General features: G+C 38.7%; 1 protein-coding gene across 5 annotated transcripts in view; it reads left to right on the forward strand.

Moving 5' to 3' along the window:
* Positions 1-22,404, forward strand: part of LOC129770509 (protein kinase C-binding protein NELL1-like) — a 309,088-nt gene that overhangs the window by 199,432 nt on the left and 87,252 nt on the right. For all 5 annotated transcript variants that reach the window (XM_055773395.1, XM_055773397.1, XM_055773396.1 and 2 more), the window contains one exon: positions 7,927-8,049. In XM_055773395.1, coding sequence (XP_055629370.1) covers positions 7,927-8,049 — 123 coding nt within the window. The remainder of the gene's footprint in view (positions 1-7,926; positions 8,050-22,404) is intronic.

A 22,404-nucleotide genomic window follows, 5' to 3' on the forward strand; every position in this document is an offset into this window, starting at 1 on the left:
AATATGTACCCTACAACTTTTCCATACATCGTAATTTGTGCATATTTAAGGCAAAAAAGTTTTCCGGAAGTTCGGTAATGCATACGTGTGGTAGTGTTGGCAATAGTTAGAAAATTTCGGCTGAGTATAAATGGAGTAGTACCAAAACTGATACCATTGCACAATGGTCCAGGAGATGTATTTAAGTGGAAATTAGCATCTAGAGCTCGACAGTTATTCTCTAGACAAAAATTGTCTTAGACAAAGTTGTTACTCATGATAGAGCGCTCGTTGATGTTATCAAAAATAGGGTGACCAAAATTTTCGATGAAACAAAAAATCTAACTTTCTTATCTTTATAGATAGAGGTAAACATAGTTCGACAATGGTGTAGCTCCAAAGTTTTTCTCTATCTCTTGAAATAACCGATATAGCGCTTTTTTTCTAAGTTACGTTAGGGTCACCATGAAAAAAAACTGTTTTTTTGCTCTAACTTTTATGGTTTAAATTTTACTGTCTTCGAAAGACTTTTAGAACCTACTAATACTAACATTTTTCGGTGCAGAACTTGTCAATATCTCAACTTTACTCAAAATTATTAATATTTCTTCCCAAAAAACATGCTCTTTTCATTTGTTAGTCATTCTTTCTGGGGCAAACGTAAAAAAAGTTTATTGGCGGCATTTGAAAGAGCATATTTCACTCTACATGATTTGTGATTTTCAAAACAATGTTATTTTTTGTGTTTGAGTAAATTAAAATTGAAATCATGAGTTTTTGGGTAAAAAACCATCAACAACCTTGAGTAGGATTAAGATATAGACAAGTTCTGCATAGCAAAATGTTGGTATCAATAAGCTCTAAAAGTCGTATGAAGACAGTTTTGATGTAGAATTTGAAATATATAAGTTAAAGCAAAAAAAACGTTTTTCATGGTCACCCTAATGCAACTTAGAAAAAAGCGTTAAATCGATTATTTTTAAATATATAAAAAAACTTTGTTCTACAAAGTTGTTTAAAATAACTGGAGCTACAACATTGATGAACTATATTTATCTCTATTTATAAAGATAAGAAAGTTATATTTTTCATTTCATCGACAATTTTGGTCACGCTATTTTTGATAACATGAAAATGAGCGCTCTATCATATCTAATAACTTTGTCTAAGACAGTTTTTTTCTGTCTAAACAATAAATATCTCCCACAAAGTTGTTTTTAGCGCCTTCTATCTGAGTTGCATTAGGGTAAATATGAAAAAACGGGTTTTTTTACTCTACCTTTTATATTCAAAATTCTACATCAAAATGGTCTTCGTACGACTTTTAGAGCTTATCAATACCCACATTTTGCGATGCAGAACATGTCAATATCTTAATCCTGCTCAAAGTAATAGATGGGATGATTACGCAGAAACAAAATAATGCTCTTTATCTGGTATTTTTCAAACAACTGCAGAGCCGTTAGGTATCTATACAATCCATTCATTATTATTATCGTATCTACAGTGACTTATAGTGACTCCTAATAGATACCTAAATCTACAACAACTATTCGGTCTGGTATCGAACCGATCAACAGATTTTTGGCAGATGGTTATTGTTTGAGAGCTGTCGTTGCTCTCTGAATTGAAACATATTATATTTGACTACAAAAACAAGCTGAAAACGGTACTTCGGCATCCAAGGGTCACTAAAAATCCATTTCTACCTGTTATGTATTTTTTCTATAGCTGTACAAAAAACAAAATAGAAAATTTTCAAGAAAAAATCTTGAAAAAGTTTTCGTTAGGAAAAAGTTGCGATGTATGGAAGAGTTATAGGGCACATATTTATCTACAGTTTATCTACCATTTCATCAAAATCTGAGATGACAATTTTTAGAAAATCGACTTTTAGTTTTTGAAATCGATTTTTTTCAGTGTAGAACTTTAAAAAATATTTTTTCAGTATTTTTTTCTGAAAATTCAATTATTTTTAGATATCGTATTTGTAGGACTTACCATTTTCGAGTAAAAAAATTTTTATCATAAAATGATCAAAAATATTTAGCCCTTTCCATATGCTAGTCTAGATAAATTTTCGGAAAACCAAGTGTGCCAAGTTGCCTCATTATGTAAGCTCTTCACGCCCAGAAAGTTTCATTAAATTCTGAGAGGGTCATGCCAATCTTATAGACGAGTTGGCGCGATATCCGTCAATTGGCAAAAATGTCGAGAAAAAATAAAAAATCGATTTCTTCCTATTTTTTTTTAGATTTTGTGGATTAACTCTATTTTTGCCAACCAATTCAATAGCAATTCCAATTAGTCTTATCAACCCACAACAGTAATAAACGATGCGGGAGCTTCGAACAAGCTTTTCTATTTTACAATTATAAATCGTTTGTTTCAAAAAGTATATAATCTTATTTATTGTGATGCATAGAAATATCTTCAATCAATTAATTCAGACATCTCTGCGATCTATCGAGAAATGGTCGAGTTGTGAGCGTTTAAAAGTTCATAGTTCATTATTTTGCATTATTTTGCGTTGCATTCATATTTTTATACAGTACACATGTAATGCAGGTTAACTAAATGCTTGCACTTGCCACACGCTTTTATTTTAGCCTCAGCATTAACATGTGCTGTTGAGTTGTCGCGACTCTGAAACACTGAACTTATTGAATTTTTCAACCAATGTTTCAGTATCTCTTCGCTAAATTACATCTCCACCACTCTCAAAACATCATTTCTAAATAAATAATCCACAAATTGCACTATGCAGCACCTTTCAACAGAACAACAGAAAGGTGCAACAGAAAACGCCGAACCAAATCGATTGTATGGTGGAGTAGGAGGCGATAGCAACCGCAGCGGAATAAATTTCCCTTTTCAGTTTTCAACCTAAGAACACAGCTCTCAAAATACTGCATTTTGTTGGAACATGTCTTCTTCACATACGGTTTGAAATGCGCCATATTTTTACGCCACTTTTAACCCGGAAACAATGCAAGAATTCGCGAAAATTGAGTGATGGATCAAGAAATGTCACAACCAACACAAGCTCTCTCCCGATATAAAATACAAATCAATTCCTTAACACTAAACCTACCGATGTTTCCTGTATACCTATTCCTACCATAGCGGGTCAAGTGACCCTTTATAAATAGTTCGTGAACAATTACTCGATTTATATAATTTTGTTGAGAAACGTGGCATACCATATTTCTCCTGTATATTTTGACATTTTGGGATAACAATTATTAGCAAAATATTGAAATTATAATTTTTGACACGCAAAATAGTACTGTAGCTTGGAATGGTTACTGTTAGCTCGCTTGGATAGTCAGCAATACAATTAATTTTGATCATTCACTATTCATTCACAAATACAACAAAATATATAAAGCAATAGCAAACAATGCAAATAACCCGTTGCGGTTGTTAGGGCAGATTACATATATTTCTCAGTAAAAAAAAATTACGAGAGAGGAGTAAACACTGAAAAATACATTCGATGCATGTTTTAATAAAAGTACTGTAGGCAAATGATGTTGTGACAATGTAATTTGCCAGAAAATTTTGACTAAAAGCTTTAAATGGGTCATTTGACCCCTCGTGGTAGGTTTAGAGTTAAAAATAAAAATCAAATGCTTTTTATTATTTCGAATAATACCTCAGAATGCATCGAACTTTTCGAAATAATTCTCTAGTAAATGTTTTGTTGCCCTGAAAAAGGCGGTAGTTTTATGGAAGCGGCCGAAGATTCTTGATTCATTATTGTTCTCTCGAGAACAATACACAAGCTGGTCACGATTGCCGGAATAAAGCGCAGGAGAAAACGACTGCAACAGAAACCACCACTCATAAAAAGTGTAGTAGGCTATAAATATTGTGGCGCGGTATTGTATTTCAAAACAAGAATTAACCGGGAAAACGTATCGCCCCAGGCAAACGTGACGCCCCGGGCAGACGTATGCCGTCCGACGCTCGCTAGAGCTCAGTCGGACATTGCTAAAGGATCGTATCCTATGTTTCAAACTAACCGGGCAATCAGTGGATCCCAGGTTTGCGTGCGAGACACCGCCGCTTCCGACGGCGGTAACGTTGACGTCAGGTGAGGAGGCGAAAGTGAGAGCTCTCTCCCAAGAGTCAATTATCGAATGCCGGTATTTGGACGAGATCACGATGGTTAAGAAACTGCAAAGTGCATTGCAAACACATTGTGACATTGGTGGTGTGCCGATGACATTCCGGTTGAGAAAGGCGCACGGTGGGACACAAACGGCCTCGATACGGCTCTTGAGAGACGCTGCGAACAAGGTTTATCTGCCAGGGATGGCTGCAATACTGGTGATGGGAAGGAACCCCATCCAAGAAGTAGTAGAGAAGTAGTAGAGAGCAGGAAGGTTTCGTGATCGCCAAAATCAACGGAATCTTCATGTATAGCTGCTATGCACCCTCAAGATGGCCAGCGGAGCAGTTTCATAAGATGCTGCACATACCCACAGATAATCAGATCATCGGAAGATACTTCGACGCTTGGGCTGAGGAATGGGGAATCAGATGTATCAACGTCAGAGAGTACAGTCTACTAGAAGCCATAGCAAAACTAGATGTCACACTTCTGAACGTAGGCACCAGCAGCGCCTTTCGGAAGGATGGCCACGAATCCATCATCGATGTTACTTTCTGCAGTACATCACTGATGGCGAACACGAAGTGGAGTGTGTCGGAGAGATACACACATAGCGATCACCAGGCTATTCTGTACAGTGTCAGCCAACGGAATCCTGCGGTATTACGGAGAACAAGAACCTGTGAGCGGAAGTGGAGGACAAAGGTTTTGGCAAAGAGCTTTCCGTCGAAGCACTATGCATAGACAGCAGAACCCCTAGTCTGAGCGCCGACGAGCTCACAGGAACATTGGTGAAGGCATGCCACACAGCGATGCCGAGAAAGATGGACCCGACGGAATGACACGCTGCATACTGGTGAAACGAGACACTCCTCCACGCTAACTGTCTACGAGCCCGAAGAAAAGTCCAGAGGGCACGAACCGATGTAGAAGGAAAGGAGCACTGGCGTTGTTCCGTGAGACCAGAGCCGCCCTCAAACGGGAGATACGTAGGAGCAAATCTTTGGGGTGGAGCATATTAAATATTGATGGTAAAATTCCGTGGTTCAACGACTCCCATGGAATTATGTCCGGGGAAACTAGAGGTCATCGTGAAGGAATCTTTCCGCAGCACGAGGTGGCCACCCACACTATACGGTAAGAACGAAGAACTCATCGCGGTGGCAAAAGGTTAAAAGGTGAAAGACGCACCTGGCCCCGATGGAATCCTCAACGTGGCCTTGAAATCGGCGATCCTTGCTTCCCCCGGCATGTTCAGAATGGTGCTGCAGAAATACCTGGACGGCAGTCTCTTCCCTGCGAAATGGAAGACACAAAAATTGGTGCTGGTTACGAGAAAAGCCTCCTGGAGATCCAGCATCGTAGAGGCCTATTTGTTTGCTGGATTCTTTAGGAAAGCCCTTGGAGAGAGTTGTTCTCAACAGACTGGTGAAATGCACGGAGGTTGATCACGGATTGTTGAAAATGTTGAATGTTGAATGAAATTCCCAGATTCGGATCCTGGTATACAACACAGACAGGGGACAGATACTGAAGGACATCTCGGCGGGTGTTCCACAAGGTTCCATACTAGCTCCAAAGCTTTGGAACACGATGTACGACGGTGTACTATCGCTGAAGCTACTCAAAGGTGTGGAGATCGTGGGCTTCGCGGACGACATCGTAACAACGGTAATCGACAAGACGCAAGACAAAAGAACGGTTAACGCCTTCCACCCGAGAAAAAGCAAAAAAACTCATGAATCGAATTTCCATTTGCGAATAGACGCTGAATCGCTGACGTTAATCAGACACGGCAAACGGTGATAAAGCCAATAAGTTGGTGTTGAGTATTTAGTGGGACTTGCTGGAACCATCTACCATGAACTGCTCCCCAAGGGTAAAATTCCCAATTTTTGACATCAGGGCCCGAAGTTTCTAAAATCCGTCGGAGAAAACGGTACATACTCGTCATGGATTGCATCATTATAAATATGCAAAAAACTTTACGTAAAAATTAGTAATTTAGTTTTCTTCAACCTGATACTCATGTCATTTTCAATAATTACTGTTAAGTCGCAAATATTTTTTCCACGCCTGCAAATATTTATTGTTCTATACCGGAAACCTATGCGAAGTTTCATCCAAACCGCAGATGATCAAGTCTCATCGTTTCGTCATTTGACGTTGAATTGCTCTAAGGCAATCAACCACTATGAGAATAAGTAGCAATCTTGAATCACGCTTTCTAACTTGTTGTTTCCCTCAACCAAACGGAAACCTCGTTTTCCTCATCAGCACCAGCCAAGTACAAACGGATAACATGAATTAAAATTAAATTAGGCATCAACGTCGCGTTTCGTCATTCAGTAGATACACGCATTTATGCTTGCCAGCATGCATTTATGCATATGGAGGAATACAAGTCCCCCATGTTGTGACATTAGCCGTTTTGCGTGTCTTTCATCGCTGCAAAATTCAATTTTCACCAACATGCTAGACATAATTCCCACACCACACAAACACACACACACACACACACACACACTTGCGCCCTATACACCGTTAGCAAACTTTTCAGACAGGATCGCTCTAGTTGTGCCACTTTAATGCCAAATTTATTCCGATACTGTTATTTATAGCCAGGCGAATGTGCGCCTTCCCGCAGTTTCACATATGTACCGCATTACATCCAGACGCGTGCAAGACATCGCGTGATCGCGAAAACCCGACTCAGGTTATGTTCTGTGAACACTCGCTTAAGTGGTGATTGAAGACTGCTAGCGATATCAGCTTTTGGTTTCGGTTTCCGCTGATTGTCGTCTGTAAATCAACCTAGACCGAGCAGCGTCCGACACGCACACGATTGAATCGTCACGTCACTTTTGTTGGTACCCTTCTTCCCTCATTCCCGCACTAGATCGACGAGATCATGTTTTTCGCGGTTCGATGCCATCACGTTCATCCATTCATCTCGTTCATTCGAGATTTGGTATCGATGAAAACGCGGTTAGATTGTCTACGAATTTCTTGAACAATGTAACACTCAGCGTGTGTGATTATATTTTTGCATTTCTGTCTGCGGATCGGAATCGTTTCCGCACTTTGCGCGTTTCAATCGAAGTGAATTGTCTCCATTTCAAAGCATTGACTCATTCTGATAAGATTGCGTTTTTCAGTCCCATTTTTAACCAGATTAAAAACATTTCCTTTTTCCGTCGGACGCCTCGTACGGCAACACGACAAGGCGCCAACATCGAACGGTGTCATCCTCTGTTCCTTTTCGACAAAACAATTTCATCTCGTTGAGAGAAAGAGTACCTCCCGGCGGCTGCTTCAAAGTGTCCTAAAGACAACCAATAAATTACTTTTACACATGTACTTCTCGCTCATGTCGCGAGCTTTGCTTCTGCTTCCCACCAGCCGAACCGCCGCCCTGTGTTGGGACAGGCGATGTATCCGCACGGCTCACGGAAGGGAACCGAAAGGCAAAAGCTAACAATCGAATAAATTAAAAGTGGTCGTTGTTTGGAAATGTGGGAAACGATGCAATCCAAGTTGAATTTTTCAGCCCGGTTTCAGAACAAGAACAGAACGACGGCGGAATGACTGCGGTTGAGGACGACAGCTATGCCGTACTTTGGGAACATGAAAACATAATCACGATTGACGATTAAACAGATAGGAAACGAGTCGATTATTATCGCGTGTTCAGGGCAGACTACTCATTCATACGTGTATTCTGTTTATAAAGCATGACGTGTCAAAAATCGATACATACAATCTAAATTCCATATCATAACCTCGTTTTAATTATATCTTCTTCCACTTCTCTGTTTCCCCCACAGGTGGCGCTCTGACCCCCGGCATCGACCTGCTCGAGGCACTAAATTTACACGCGAATATATCCCAGTACCAAGGGGTTACAGTCACACAAGATTATCAACACCAAAGGATATATCATTTGTCAGGTTAGAATCAATTCCATTAGATTTCCAGCGATGCGAATGTTGATGCAACCAGGCGATTCGAGCGATCATGTTTTAATGAGTGACACGCCCACTTTCAAGCACTTGGGACACCAAGTGTAAATGCGGAAGTGTATGCTGGTAAAATATAAACGGTAGGCTAACACGGGGTGATTGTGACCACCCCTTATCTAAAAAATTACGGCTCAACTTGGATTTTTTATAATGTCATTTCCTTCTATTGTTGAACCGTATGTACCTTAGTAAAAAACCTTTGGTAAAACTTCACAAGTAGAGGGAAACGGTAGCATAAACACAGCAAGCACTTTGATCGTCAAAAAATGTGAATTTTCCGATAGTGGTTTTAAGGTTTTTCCCGCTTATTAAACAAACTTTTCATGTATTGTGCAGTACAGTTCTGTTCGCCTACAGAAGAGAAACAATTTGATGTAGCGAAACTGTAAGTTTGATAACAATAAATGAAATTAATTGCATTTTAATTTTTGCGTGTTGTGTGGGGTCTAATTGATTCCAGATGCCTCTGAAATACAAAAAGAGGATGGACAGACAACGTTGGAAGCAGGAGGAGCTTGAAAGAGCAACGCAGGCCATCGAGAACGGATTTTCGTTGACCAAGCATCAAAAGTGTTTGAAAATGCTCGACCAACAGCGAATAGATTCATGCAGAATTCGAGATGGTGTCAATCCAACTTATCTGGTCTGGAATCTGGCCAAGACACCTGGTATCGATCCCAAAACATTGTTACTAATTGTAACATTACCCCAAAATATTTTACATAAACATAAGTATGTTTTTTTCGATGAAACACACACTGGACCAAATCACCCCACAGACTATCCAAATCACCCCGCATCAAATTTGAATGTCCAAAAAACATCTCTTTTATTTTATGATATATTTGGTAGATTGAAGCTTTATATAATGATTAAACATTATGTATTGAGAGAAAACAAGTGTAGCTCAGTATACAATGTGACATTTTTTTTATTTAGACCGTATTGGTTTGGAAATATTAGGCGATTTGCTTAGGTGGTCCAAATTCCCCCCTTTTCCCCTAGTTCCGTAATTATCGCGCGTCGTGGAGTATAGTAAACGCTTGCACAGATTCCACTTGAAGGAAAATTTTCCAATATTTCCAGCTGCATGCGTGTTGGTTTGTAGGCCGCGTCTCGCCTTGGCCTTGGTTGATGCTTGCAATGATGTTGGCGACCCTCCCATGATCAGCAATGATGATTGACATGAAACGCAGACGCGTTGGGCGCGTTCCAGGACATCGTCTAGACACTGTCCTGTGTACGAAACGTATCACTATCAGTCACCATTTACTGCAAATTAACGTGACTGATCCTTGAGCACACATTCAGTAACAGACGGTTTTATGAGGCATAATGGTAGCTTTCTTCACATTTACGACATTGGGTAAACACATTTCTTCTAAACATTATACCCTAGAAAATTTTCTATAATGCTATGAGAGATATTGGAAAAAAGGACCTTGAAGGTCGAAATGAGCACCGTTTAGAAATTAAGCATAACCTCATCCAGTTGCAAAAGTCTTTGAGTTTAGAAAATGTTTCGCTTTTTCAATAAGATCTATGATCATTGTGAGAACCCGGACAAGTGCGCTTCTGGGCACCCTAAGGAACTGTTATAGGGTAGAAATACCTATCATCGCAATAATACCTATTATGGTAATACGAGTGAGTTTTTTATTAGTTTCAAAAACATGAATTAATTTTAAAGGCTCTAATATGATTTTTAAACATCAGAAATCTCTTATTTGTTGATTTTGGTACTTGATTCCATGCGAAACATTACTCTTTTGTTGAAAAATTTAGTTTGAAAATAGTGTGTCCCATTGGTGCTTGCTTCTTAGCATTTTGCTAAGATATATGCGGTCAAAATAATGAGATTTTTATGCTGTGAAGTGGCTGTTTCGATGCAAACACAGTGTAGACGCATACATTACCACCTTCTTGATGTTGTGATTCGACCAATTTATACAATTTCATAAAAATAAACATGGATTTTTGTATAACCATAATTGGTACAGTTTTACATCTACGTGCCGATTATCGCAATATCGATAGCTGCTCTGTTTTTATTATGGTTGTACGAAATCGTTGCAAAGCTGAAAAAAGCAGAGCTTGTCTGTTCCTATTATAGTTGTACGTTGTTATGTTATTGTTGTTATGCTATTATGGTTGTACCTCACGTTTTCACGCTGTGCAGTTGCATATCATAGGGCGCTTTAAACGCTCAGTTGTGTTGTGAAATAGCATTATGTGTGTCCGAAAATTTCATTTTAGGTGAATAGGTTAATATCCTTTGTTCAGTTCCTGAAGAGAAGCGAAAACTGCATCACAACCTTCACGCCTTTGTGATTCTCCTATCAGCTGGCAGAAAGGCCTGGCAACGAGGAGCACGCAGTTATTTTCCAACCGGGGAGCACTCAACAACAGTCTAATCTAGAGATGAAACGGATATTCGGTATCCTTCCTATCCGGTCAATATTTGGTGTCCGGCCGGATACCAGATATTATTAAAAAAAATTTATTAACAGAAGATAAATCATAACCGGAACATGCTTGTTAATTCTTTTTTGATTTGTAGGAAATTAAATATACACTCTCTCAAATATCATCCTGGAAGTTCTTAATTTTTTAAATTTTGAATACAAATAATTGGTTGATGTTCTTTGCATATTGAAATTATGTGGCACAAAATCTGTGGAAAGCCATGGTTATCGTAAGAGAAAGTCAATTAAGAGAATCGATTTAAATAAAAGCAAAAAATAGGCAAAAATTGCCGAATAATGAATAATAAATAATGAATCTTGTACAGAATTTATTGGAATTCTCAAAACTGCCTTCTGATTTGGTATTAAAAGCATTATTGAAAAAACATTCATTAGAAAAAGGGAAATTTTTCATTCAATCAAACGTTACGTTACGTTGAATATTTCAGTCGATTTTTTCTATGATCGATGCTTGAAATTGTTTGTCACTGTTGAAGAGTGACAAACAAAATCGTTTTTGTACTAAATCTAAACCAATTTTTTTCTGTTAAAAACTGAACTCGTGGCAAGCAGTGTACGGTCACCTTTAGATTTATTCAGATTTTTTTAGTTGTATTTACCTTGTGGGAGATGCGATATGAATAACAAATACTAGTTAAGTTTATCGGTTCAGAAATTTCTAGGAATATAAATAGTTAGTGATTCGTCTGTTCTGTAGCTTTGACGAACCTAAGTTCAAGGAATCGTGGATATAGAACTCTCTATGAATAGCAACGAGAGAAAAAATGAATAATGCTTCTTAACATAAGAACATTGCAGAGAAAGGAAATCGGAAGTGAAAACCGATCTCATTCTCTTATGTACATACGACAGAATGAGAGAGCTGAGAATTTGGCGAAAAGCAACATGTTAATAGCCTTTTAATAATGAGCTCATTGAAATTTGAGTTCAATCTCTGAATTATTGTTGGATTGAGTAGTCGTGTTTAAAACTGGAAAATTGGAAACCTGAATGAGTTCTTATGATAGTTCGAGACTTCCCCCCCCCCCTCTCTAAGGTGGGGCTGACATACAAATGAAACACAAATTTTTGCATTATTAGAGAATTTATCAAGCAAACGAATCATACAGATGAAGCATAAGTTTCTGCATAACTCAAGAGCTAATCACGCAAATGGAACCGATTTCGGTATATGGAGGTTGTAGGGGGCAAAACAGAAGTGTCAAGTGTCAAGTGTCAAACCACCATAGAAACGGTGGTTTGACACTTCTCCCCCTTCCCTAAGGGGAGGCTACATTACTCGAGAATCAATCACGCAAACGGAACCGAATTTGGGATGTGAGGGTTTTTGGGTACGAGAAATGTTTTTATAATGGTATGACACCCCTCCCTCCTCTAGAATGGAAGGGGGGTTCCAAAAAATTAAAACACATATTTCAATTCCTAATTCTACATTTCGCGTTTGCGGAATCAAGCTTCGTGTTCCGTTGGTGTGAAGCGAAAATGAAAATAAATTCTCAGGTGGCGTTTTGAAACTAAAACTTATGAATAAATATTTACTTTTCTGTACCAAACATGTATTTCATGTCACGGAGAATCAAGTTATTTGCAAGTTAATCAATCATCTTGAGCGAAGATTGTGTCTGAAAGTGAATTTTTATTATAATGACATATCATAGAGGTAATCATCCGTATCGATTCATGCTTTAAGTTTGCCTGGAAGAGCATCTTTTTGTTCGAATTTTTTTGTTGAGCTGAATTTACGCCCTTTTTGTCGTTGATCCAATAATAACTGATTACTTTCTAGTTCGTATTTCTCCAAGTTCAATATTATGAGGAAAACGGACGGGAAATAATACGGAAATACAGAAGACTTTCAATCAAATTAGAGATTAACTTCAGCTTACCACTAAGTTTAAAGTAAAGGTTAACTTTTCAATAATTCAATTGTTAAATCCCGATTACAGGTTAAACCATCGATATCCAACGACTAAACCTAAACCGAAACGTTTGAAAAAACTGAGAAATTTTGTAAATAAAACCGTAAATAAATCTCTATTGAATGGGAAATCCAGAAGGTTGAAAATGTGGATACCTCCCTCACTGTGATGAAGCGTTTTTTGACACACTGCCCGTGAATGGTGTAATTACACAACAGTGTTCGGTTAAGACTAGTCTCTCCCGAACACCACAGTTCATGGCAAACAGTCCTAGCCGAAGCGATGACTAAACATAAATAAAATTAATAATAACGCCGTTCAAGCAGAACGTTATATTTAAGCACGTGGCATTAAAACTGTTTATCAAGTACCTGTAACCATAGCAATGGAACTCTTGACCGTATATATGTATATACAACGAAAACACACCAGGATACGTCATCGACCGTTTTCTGCTGGACGGTCGAAAAATCCTTTCAACTGATTGCTGGAGTTTGTTCTGAAACTTAATTATATCTCATATTTCTCATTCAAAAGAATTGGAGCTCGATAATTGCTCCATTTCCTCCTCTGTATTTGGTTTGGGACCAGTACAACCGCTGTCGTCACGAGTTTGGATTAGGGAATGCCAGCTGATTTACAGCCACAAGTTATCGAGAATCATAGCAGCAAGTCCGTGCCCTGGCAGGGTTCACGATACAATTTCCTTCACTCGCCGCTTCATTATCAGCGGAAATCTTTCCCCGCTTTTCGCTCTGCAATTGCAGCGGAAAATTGTCCTAGTTCGCTCCACATGTAGCCTGCCTTTAATAGTGATGATAAAAATTTAATTCAGCTCGTAAAATCTAATCGCTCACTCACGGAACTCACCGAACTCGATGAAGGTTGTTGGGTATAAATCGATCCGTCACACCGGAATACTTGGTCCAACCTGAACTCCAACTGTGATAGCGAAACAGCGAAACACAACGGGAAGAAGCGATAATAAAAATCGGAAATAACATTTTCATTATCTTCCATCGCGGAACATTATTTTTTTTCGTTCGAGCGGAAGTAGAATTTCTTGGGGGGTGAAGGGAAAGAGAGGCACGGTCTACTCATGCTTGGTGTTCTCTTTCTGTACATCAGCTTGCATATATGTGATCGCAATCGAGGAACAACGGGTATGATAATAATCACTGACCTGGGGCATTAATTTCATACGGCAAACATTGGCTCTAGAATGGTTTCTTGTGAGTGCGAGCCTGCCAGAAGGACGAAGAAATAGCCAAGTGCTTGATGGCGATTGTTTATGACTGCGCCTCTGTACGTGTAGAGTGAAGTGCTGTAGAATATAATTCTGCACTTGGCAACGGTAAAGAATAAATTTATCTGAAATAATCAAAAGATGTTTTTTACGAACTATTTCACATAAGGAACTAAAATATACAGGATTCTTGCTTTCAATCACACCCATAACACATTGAATTTGTTACGTAAAGTCGAGATATTTTTGTTCATTATCAAAGGGTGCAGATTTGCTGCAATTAATCGATCCATTAGCTAATCACTAGTTGTTGTGACACGGCTGCTACTTAGATATCCCTTGTTCCATCGAGAGTGAAACGAACAACGACCGCAGACCAGCAATCCCATGAAGCATTCCATACCCAACCTCAGTCCCAAATCGATAAACCCATTAAAAGGCAATTAAACCCCTTTTCGCCAACGAGTAATCAGTCTGCGCGACCACCCCCGCTGTTTCATTGAAAAGCATGTCTTGCATCATTTGCAAACACCGGATCTTCACCGGACACCAAGCATCGGGTGGGTGGTTGGGTGACCCACCATTGTCCATTCAACGCTACATTACACCTCCAAAGTATTACACCCCAGTGGAAGAGAAAGGTAGCGTAAATAGCGGTAACTCATTTCCGGTCAGGTCCAGGTAATACCCATAAATCGATCAATAGAAATGCAATGACCTCTTTTCGCTTGCACAACAGACGAACGCGAAATTTGGAACCACACGAAACACCACTCGATTGTATCTGTCGCACGTTACATATCTCACCGCTTAACGATTGTTTAGCGGGAGAAGCGACCGGTCGCACGTTATCCTAAACGGCGGACTCTCTCCCTTGACCTGGGCACTCACCACGATGAGTCGCACAGCATAACTCTCCACAAGTTTTCCTCCCGCAAATTATTTCCACCAAAACACTATCCTCATTTCGCTCACTCTCACTCCCACTCTCGCTCTTGCTGTGAACCACACACCACAGAGAAACGCCGTGAACATGTGACTATCGTCCTCGAGCGTTTTCTGTTCTCTCATTCCCCTTTTCGAACCATCGCTGAAACATGGGAAAAACAAGAGATAGAGAGGAAATTGGTATCAACTCAAATTCTCACCATCAACAACAAACAACAGCATACGGACGAAGAGAGGGAGAGAGTCAGCAAGTGGTATATAAAACACCTCCCACCACCCCTTCAGCGTTCCGTTTTCGGTGCACCAAAGCATGTGAGCATGCCGCCAGCCCACCCCCCAACGATGGGGTTGTTTTTATATAAAGCCGAGAACTGTCAAACAGCAATGTCGGAAGGAGACTAAGTAGATGAGTGGTCGTTCAATGACAGCTGTGTGTATGACATAACGTGAAAACGCTTGATTTGTCCATTTTGTCCCCGTTCTTCTGTGCTGTGTTCGCACAGTCACTCGACGGTAAGGGCTTTCGACAAATCTGAAACCTCGAAACGAACGAACGCGATAAGGTGTGTGTGTGTGTGTGTGTGTGAGTCTATCGGCAAAACACACCCCTCCACCCACAATGATTACATCACCCGAGCCGGGCAACCCCACGATCGGTGTACGTGAACGGTGTACTCACCCCGGTCGGGTTCGGTCTGCATGGACACTATGTTTACATTATTTACGTGTCGATGATTCCATTCAGCAGTTTACCAATCACGACCAGGGTAGGCCCGATCAGCGGGGGAAAACGACGATGGGAATCTCCCTCTGGAAAACAAATCGGAACGATAAGAAACAGACGGCATGGATTTACCGCATTCACTTCGAGATGTTGGATATTTTTATAAGAGAATTAAAAGCAGAAAATTTGTATTACATCTGCCGAGCCAAAATGTTTGAATCTTCTTTTTACTTTCACTTGAACTAGACCAGAAGTTTGTGAAAGCTGCCTTCAGTTATTTTTCGGGTTCATAATGTGTAAACAAACTTTCCAATCTGACGAAAAAAACTGAAATCATCGGGCCTGATCACGAACGTCACACGGTGAAAACGAAATGAAGTGCATATAACCTTCCATACAAATCATTTCGTTTTCACCGTGAAGTGTCGTTCGTGATCAAGCCCAGCGTGTGGTTTCTTATTGAGTAATTCCTTCAACTTCGATTTACTCAATGTAATGGTGGTTACCCGGAATGCCATTCTTCATAACCAAATTGAATTGAAACAATTTAGATTATAAAAATCTAAACTAAATGATAGTCTCCGATGAAGCTATTTGGACAATAAAATACAAAATACTCAAGGATAAAATTGGAAAAGAAATAATTATAATTTCCGCACAATTCGTTATTATCCTGAGGTTAAACGTCCTCGAGTGATTTTTTCGATAAATTATATCATGTATTATTTTATTGTTTATTATTTACTTTTATTACTCATTATGTCTCTATACAATGTTGAACGGCGGTTAAGCAACTAAGTGGTGGCGTTGAAATTTTTTGTCACGTTTTGGATGTAATTGTTGTCGTGAGTATTGATAAGATGTGGATGCCTGAGACGAGACCTAACAACTGGCTTTTTACCCTTCTTTTTGGTTATTCCTTGACCAAAGCAAGCTACAGGGATGTCGAAATACGCGAGATGTTCAAGTTTCCAAATGTTATTAGGTTTCTAAAGATTATTTTCCCAAACCATTAGCATATGTTCTTCGTATCATATTCTTCAAATTAATGAACCTTTATTTTGATATGTGACTATCACAATGTATTACTCATTCCTTAAGTGAAACTGCAAGTGGTGATGTTGTTGTGCAAATGTTGATGAAATTTATCGATTGTCTCTTGGAATCAAATTTATTCGCGTACAAAGAGGTAACAAAAATAATAGTGATGGATGAAAATATGAACTTTAATCAGAACAAAAAATTAAAAAAAAAATTGTAAGGGGTTGTATCTAAGACGCGACCGCATATTTTCAACGTAGAACTACGCAATTATACTATGCAATCCTTGTTTACCACTTCAAATATTATTTTAGAATGCATCGAAATTTTTGTAAAAGATTATGTTCTTCGTTACAAATAAATTTGATGGACGTCCTTTTACGTTTGATAGAATGCCTAGGACTACCAAAATATGTGAACGGAAGACTTGTCAAACGATCATTGTATTTTACATTTCCCTCGAATTTTGCAAGCTTCAATACACAACAAAACAAAAAAAAATTACAGATAAAATGACACTGACACAAAAAAAACACTCTTAATTTATCATGCGGTATCATTTAAAATGTGCTTTACACTTTAGTTTCATCAAAAACAGTTTTTCAAAAACGGGCATTTTTGCGCCATAAATTTCATACGCTTGGCACTAATGGGTTAATTTAGAAGTCCGTGTTAGGGAAACACAGCTCGATGGGAAAAAATACCCCCAACATGCATGTTTTGACAATGCGGATTACCCCCGACTTACATGTATATTTGCAGAGCGGATTTCCATAGGTACATTGATTTAGAAGTCTGTGTTGGGGAAACCGTAAATCGGGCCAATCAAAACGAGGCAGTTATTGCGTTTAAATAACGCTTGACATTTTACAGTTATTTAATTGTTCATCTGATGAAAAATAATATTTTATTAATTGTGATAGACGCGTATAAATATTTCCTATCAATTGATACAAACATCTTTCCGATCTGTTAAGAAATGTTCGATATATAAGCATTCGAAATACGGGTAGAGTTAGCACACGAATCGGCAGAACAAATGTATGGGAAAAGGAAGCTCTTCCAGTTTTCATGAATTTAAACCATTTAGAGATTAGCGAATTGTAATGTATGGCATATCAAACAAATCTTAGAGAATTTCCGATTCGATTGGTATGCAAATCATGAGAATTCGTTCACAGTGAAAATAGTTATTAACGTTAACTTTATATCGTAAAAACGTTACCTGTTTTCTAATTTGGCACCCTCCCTGAAAGACGTAGTTCTACGTCAAAATACACAGAAGAAGCTCATGACTTCTTCACATGATCCGAAGCGGTTAATATTTCGTTTAGTCTTTAACTTTGAGTACCGCTTCGAATCATCTCGCCGTAGATTATACAGGGATTGATTCCCATACTTCCTCTATTGCATTACACACATCGGTCTTATTCCGGAATTTTCGATTGACCAGCTGTCTCTTGACTACCGTTTTGTCTCATATTCCGAACACTTCATTTTTAAATATAACTTTACTAAACTTTTATGTTATAAATAACTAAATAATGAAAACACAGACATTCTTTGAGGTATAGGCTTCATTTTGACATCATTCACAGGTATCAATACATCCTATAGTTTATAATATTAGACATTTGCAAAAAAGTGATAGTCAAAACCAATGATAAAATGTTTGCGTTAGCAAATTCCGTAAAAACAAGCATCGTTCATTTTTCAATTTTTGTTGTTGTTTCAACTATTTTGATTGCCGTTTTCATGTTAAGTGCTAGAAAATGTAAGAACCTACAATAACTGGGTGAAAGAAATAATATTCTATGCAGAAATCTTCATTATAATTAATATTGAAGTAGTGTTCGGAATATGAATCAAATTTCTACGCATGATTCATTTTCAAATGTTAATTTACTGAACTTTAATGTTATGAATAATTGAATAATCAAAACCCTTTGTCTTTGTTTTTTTAGCCTTCATTCAGCCTTTATTTTAACATCATTTACAGGTATCGATACAGCCTATAATATATAATATTGAACATTCGCCAAAAAGTAACCATCAAAACCAATGACTAAATTTTGCGTTAGCAAATTCTGTAAAAAACAAGCATAGTTAATTATTTTTTTTAAATTTATTTTTTTTTTACTTTCATGTTAAATGTTAGAATTTGTACAAATCTAAAATAAAAGGATGAGAAAAACGATATTTTATGCAGAAAACATCATTAAAATTAGTGTTCGGAATATGAATCAAGTTTCTACGCATGATTCAAATTAGGAACACTGCATCTTTCAATTTGAATTTACTGAACTTTAATGTTATAAATTATTCAATAATCAAAACCTTGACATTATTTTGGTTATAGACTTAATTTTAACATAGGGGGTCTCCGTAGCCACATTGGTTGCGCGTTCGCTTAGTAAGCGATCGATCGTGAGTTCAAAACTCAGGGCCCTCATTGACCATCTTTGTGTTGTTACAGAATAGCTACGTCCATGCAACAATCATCAGCGATGGAGATCTATCCACGGTCGAAATAAGATCGATTCATCCATACAACTGCTCTGCTCTGCCAGACACATCGGGCTACTGTTCTATAAATAACTCAACAATGATCAATCAACTGTCTCTGCTGTTCGGTGGTCCAACTGGATAATGGAAGAACAGAAAGAATAACTCTTACGCCTAAAAGGCTACTGTGTGAATGTACCATATGTAATGGTATAGAAGGAATACTGGCGAATGGCAACTGTGTAATGTGCTAATTATAGATATGATAACCATGTGACATGTACACGATTAAAATTCGGCTCTGTTACAGCAAAAAATGCTAATGAGCCTTAAATAAATAAATGGGATAAAAAAAAATTAACATCATTTATAGGTATTGATACCGATATAGCGCCCTTGGTCCTATGAAAAACAAATACAATCAATAATTTCGAAAGCAAAATCCATTTTTTTGCGAGTGTAATATTTTTGCCAAAAAAGACTAGCTAATTGACTTTAATTTGATATATCGATCATATGAATCGGTCCAGTAGTTCAAAAGATATAATTAAAAAAAAAAAATAATTTAAAAATGCATTTTGGCTGTTCGGAATTTGAGACGGAAGTGTTCGGAATATGAGTCAGTGACAAAAATGGTGTTCGAAATTTGAGACAAAAGTGATTAAACATATTTTCAGTTGTTCACCATGAATATGTATTTGTAAATCAATTTTATTGTAATCAAATGAAAAAGAAGGCTCTATTGTATTCAAAAATTAATTTAATTTCGCGAAAGAGTACCATTTTGAGTAATGAGACACTGTTTAATGGCCATCAAAGCTTAAGTGTTCGAAATTTGAGACAAAACGGTATATTCCAGTGGTTTTCGCAAGGATTTAAGTCAGAGGAGAGCATCATGATTTGAGAGCAGCAGATCAATGCTGTGCGTACTTCATACCATGGCTACTACAAAAACAAATTCTAATTTACAATCCAATTGGTGAGAGAGTACCTTGTTTACTGCTATCTAATAGATAGTTTCGATTTTAGATAGCTTGTGACATTGAGACGAATTCTGCAATTAATCGATAATGAAGAAAAATTACAAAGGATAATTCAATGGAACAATGTTTTCTTAAATCCTACGTTTATTAAGCTACCGACAAAAATGCTTCGATGCTCTGCCTTACGGTAGTTGGTCGGAACCTTAGCCATGACCGATGAGAAGATGGATATCGGCATGTTCTTCAAACCTTTCGTGGCAGATAGGGGTGGTCGGGAGAGTTGAGGGTCTTCAGTACAACTTTTAATTCCAGCCGGCCCATCTCCTCCTGTGGCCTTTTGGCCCTATGGAACATAACCGGCCAAGATACCACATGCTTCTACTCGTGATACTTCTTGATTAAACTGACCAGACGTCCCGCTTTTCGCATTTTAGCAAAGTGTCTCGCGTTAGATCACGTTCCGCGTTTGTCAAAACTTGACAAATAAAACCCAATTGCTACTTCTAATTTGCTCTCTTGTTGAGCCCAAAATCTTATGTGATCCAACAAAAACGGAAGCGTTGCAACGAATATTCTGGCTCCGTGTTCTGTTGAGCAGATCATAAACAGCAGATATACAGTCATTTTCATATCTTGATTGTTTGCAGTACATGAAAATTCTGGGCTACAGAAACATGAGGTAACTAGCTCTGATGTCTGCAATCGAGCGAGTTTTCATAAATGTTTTAACCATTGGAATCCTATGTTTTATCTATTGACAATAAAGGGTGTGTCACATCAAATTGCATCACGGAAAAAACGCTGTAGAAATTCGCCCAGTAGACCGATCCTTTTGAAAATTTTAGACAGTAAAATAAAGACTATTAAACAACTTTTAGCATTTTCTTTTTATTCATACTTCGAGCCCAAGCCCGTATGCTCGCACCTTCCTCTTTACCCCGTCCATAAGGTTCTGTATAACGTCAGGTTGTAGTTTTTTTGAACAGAAATCCATTTTCTCTTGAAGTCCGCCTCCGATTTGACAACTTTTGGGTTCTTCCGGAGGGCCTGCTTCATAATCGCCCAATATTTCTCTATTGGGCGAAGCTCCGGCGCGTTGGGCGGGTTCATTTCCTTTGGCACGAAGATGACCCCGTTGGCTTCGTACCACTCCAACACGTCCTTCGAATAGTGGCACGAAGCGAGATCCGGCCAGAAGATGGTCGGGCCCTCGTGCTGCTTCAATAGTGGTAGTAAGCGCTTCTGTAGGCACTCCTTAAGGTAAACCTGCCCGTTTACCGTGCCGGTCATCACGAAGGGGGCGCTCCGCTTTCCGCAAGAGCAGATCGCTTGCCACAGCATGTACTTTTTGGCAAACTTGGATAGTTTCTGCTTGCGAATCTCCTCCGGAACGCTGAATTTGTCCTCTGCGGAGAAGAACAACAGGCCCGGCAGCTGACGAAAGTCCGCTTTGACGTAGGTTTCGTCGTCCATTACCAGGCAATGCGGCTTCGTCAGCATTTCGGTGTACAGCTTCCGGGCTCGCGTCTTCCTCACCATGTTTTGCATTTCGTCGCGGTTAGGAGCCTTCTGAACCTTGTATGTACGCAGGCCCTCCCGCTGCTTGGTCCGCTGGACGAATGAACTTGACAAATTCAGCTTATTGGCGACATCCCGGACCGAACTTCTCGGATCATGTCTAAACTGCTTAACTACGCGCTTGTGATCTTTTTCACTGACGGAGCATCCATTTTTGCCGTTCTTCACCTTCCGGTCGATGGTAAGGTTCTCGAAGTATCGGTTTAGTACTCTGCTGACCGTGGATTGGACGATTCCCAGCATCTTACCGATGTCCCGATGTGACAACTCCGGATTCTCGAAATGAGTGCACAGGATTAATTCACGACGCTCTTTTTCGTTCGACGACATTTTTCCAAATTTACGAAAAATTGACAGTGAAGCATGGCCAACGTGATCTATACACTCTTATCTGATTATAAGCGAAAGCTGAAGATATAATTACTAAAAATTAAATTTCTACAGCGTTTTTTCCGTGATGCAATTTGATGTGACACACCCTTTAGCCGCATATTACTTAACGAAGTTTTCTGAAGATGAATCTTCTGAAATGTGGCTGCATTCCATGCATAGTCAGCCTGCAGTATTTTAAAGTACTGTGAAGGAGTGATAATATTTACTACAATCAGTTGTAAGGTGTATCTGAAATTAACGTATGCTCCGCGAAATAGTTGGGGGAAGACGGGGTAAGACGAACCACTTCTAGTTTTATAAAAAATCATCAGTGTTTTGGCAAATATGCTACGCAAAAAACATTAATAGCATATTTTTGTCATTTCGAAACACCTTGCAACACTTGAGCGCACGAAATATCAAAATTCTAAACAAAACAAAGTTTTCGTCTATTGCGGTTTCAAGCGATCTTATTTTCAAG

The sequence above is a fragment of the Toxorhynchites rutilus genome, chromosome 2 (assembly GCF_029784135.1).
Source record: "Toxorhynchites rutilus septentrionalis strain SRP chromosome 2, ASM2978413v1, whole genome shotgun sequence".
Classification (NCBI taxonomy): domain Eukaryota; kingdom Metazoa; phylum Arthropoda; class Insecta; order Diptera; family Culicidae; genus Toxorhynchites; species Toxorhynchites rutilus.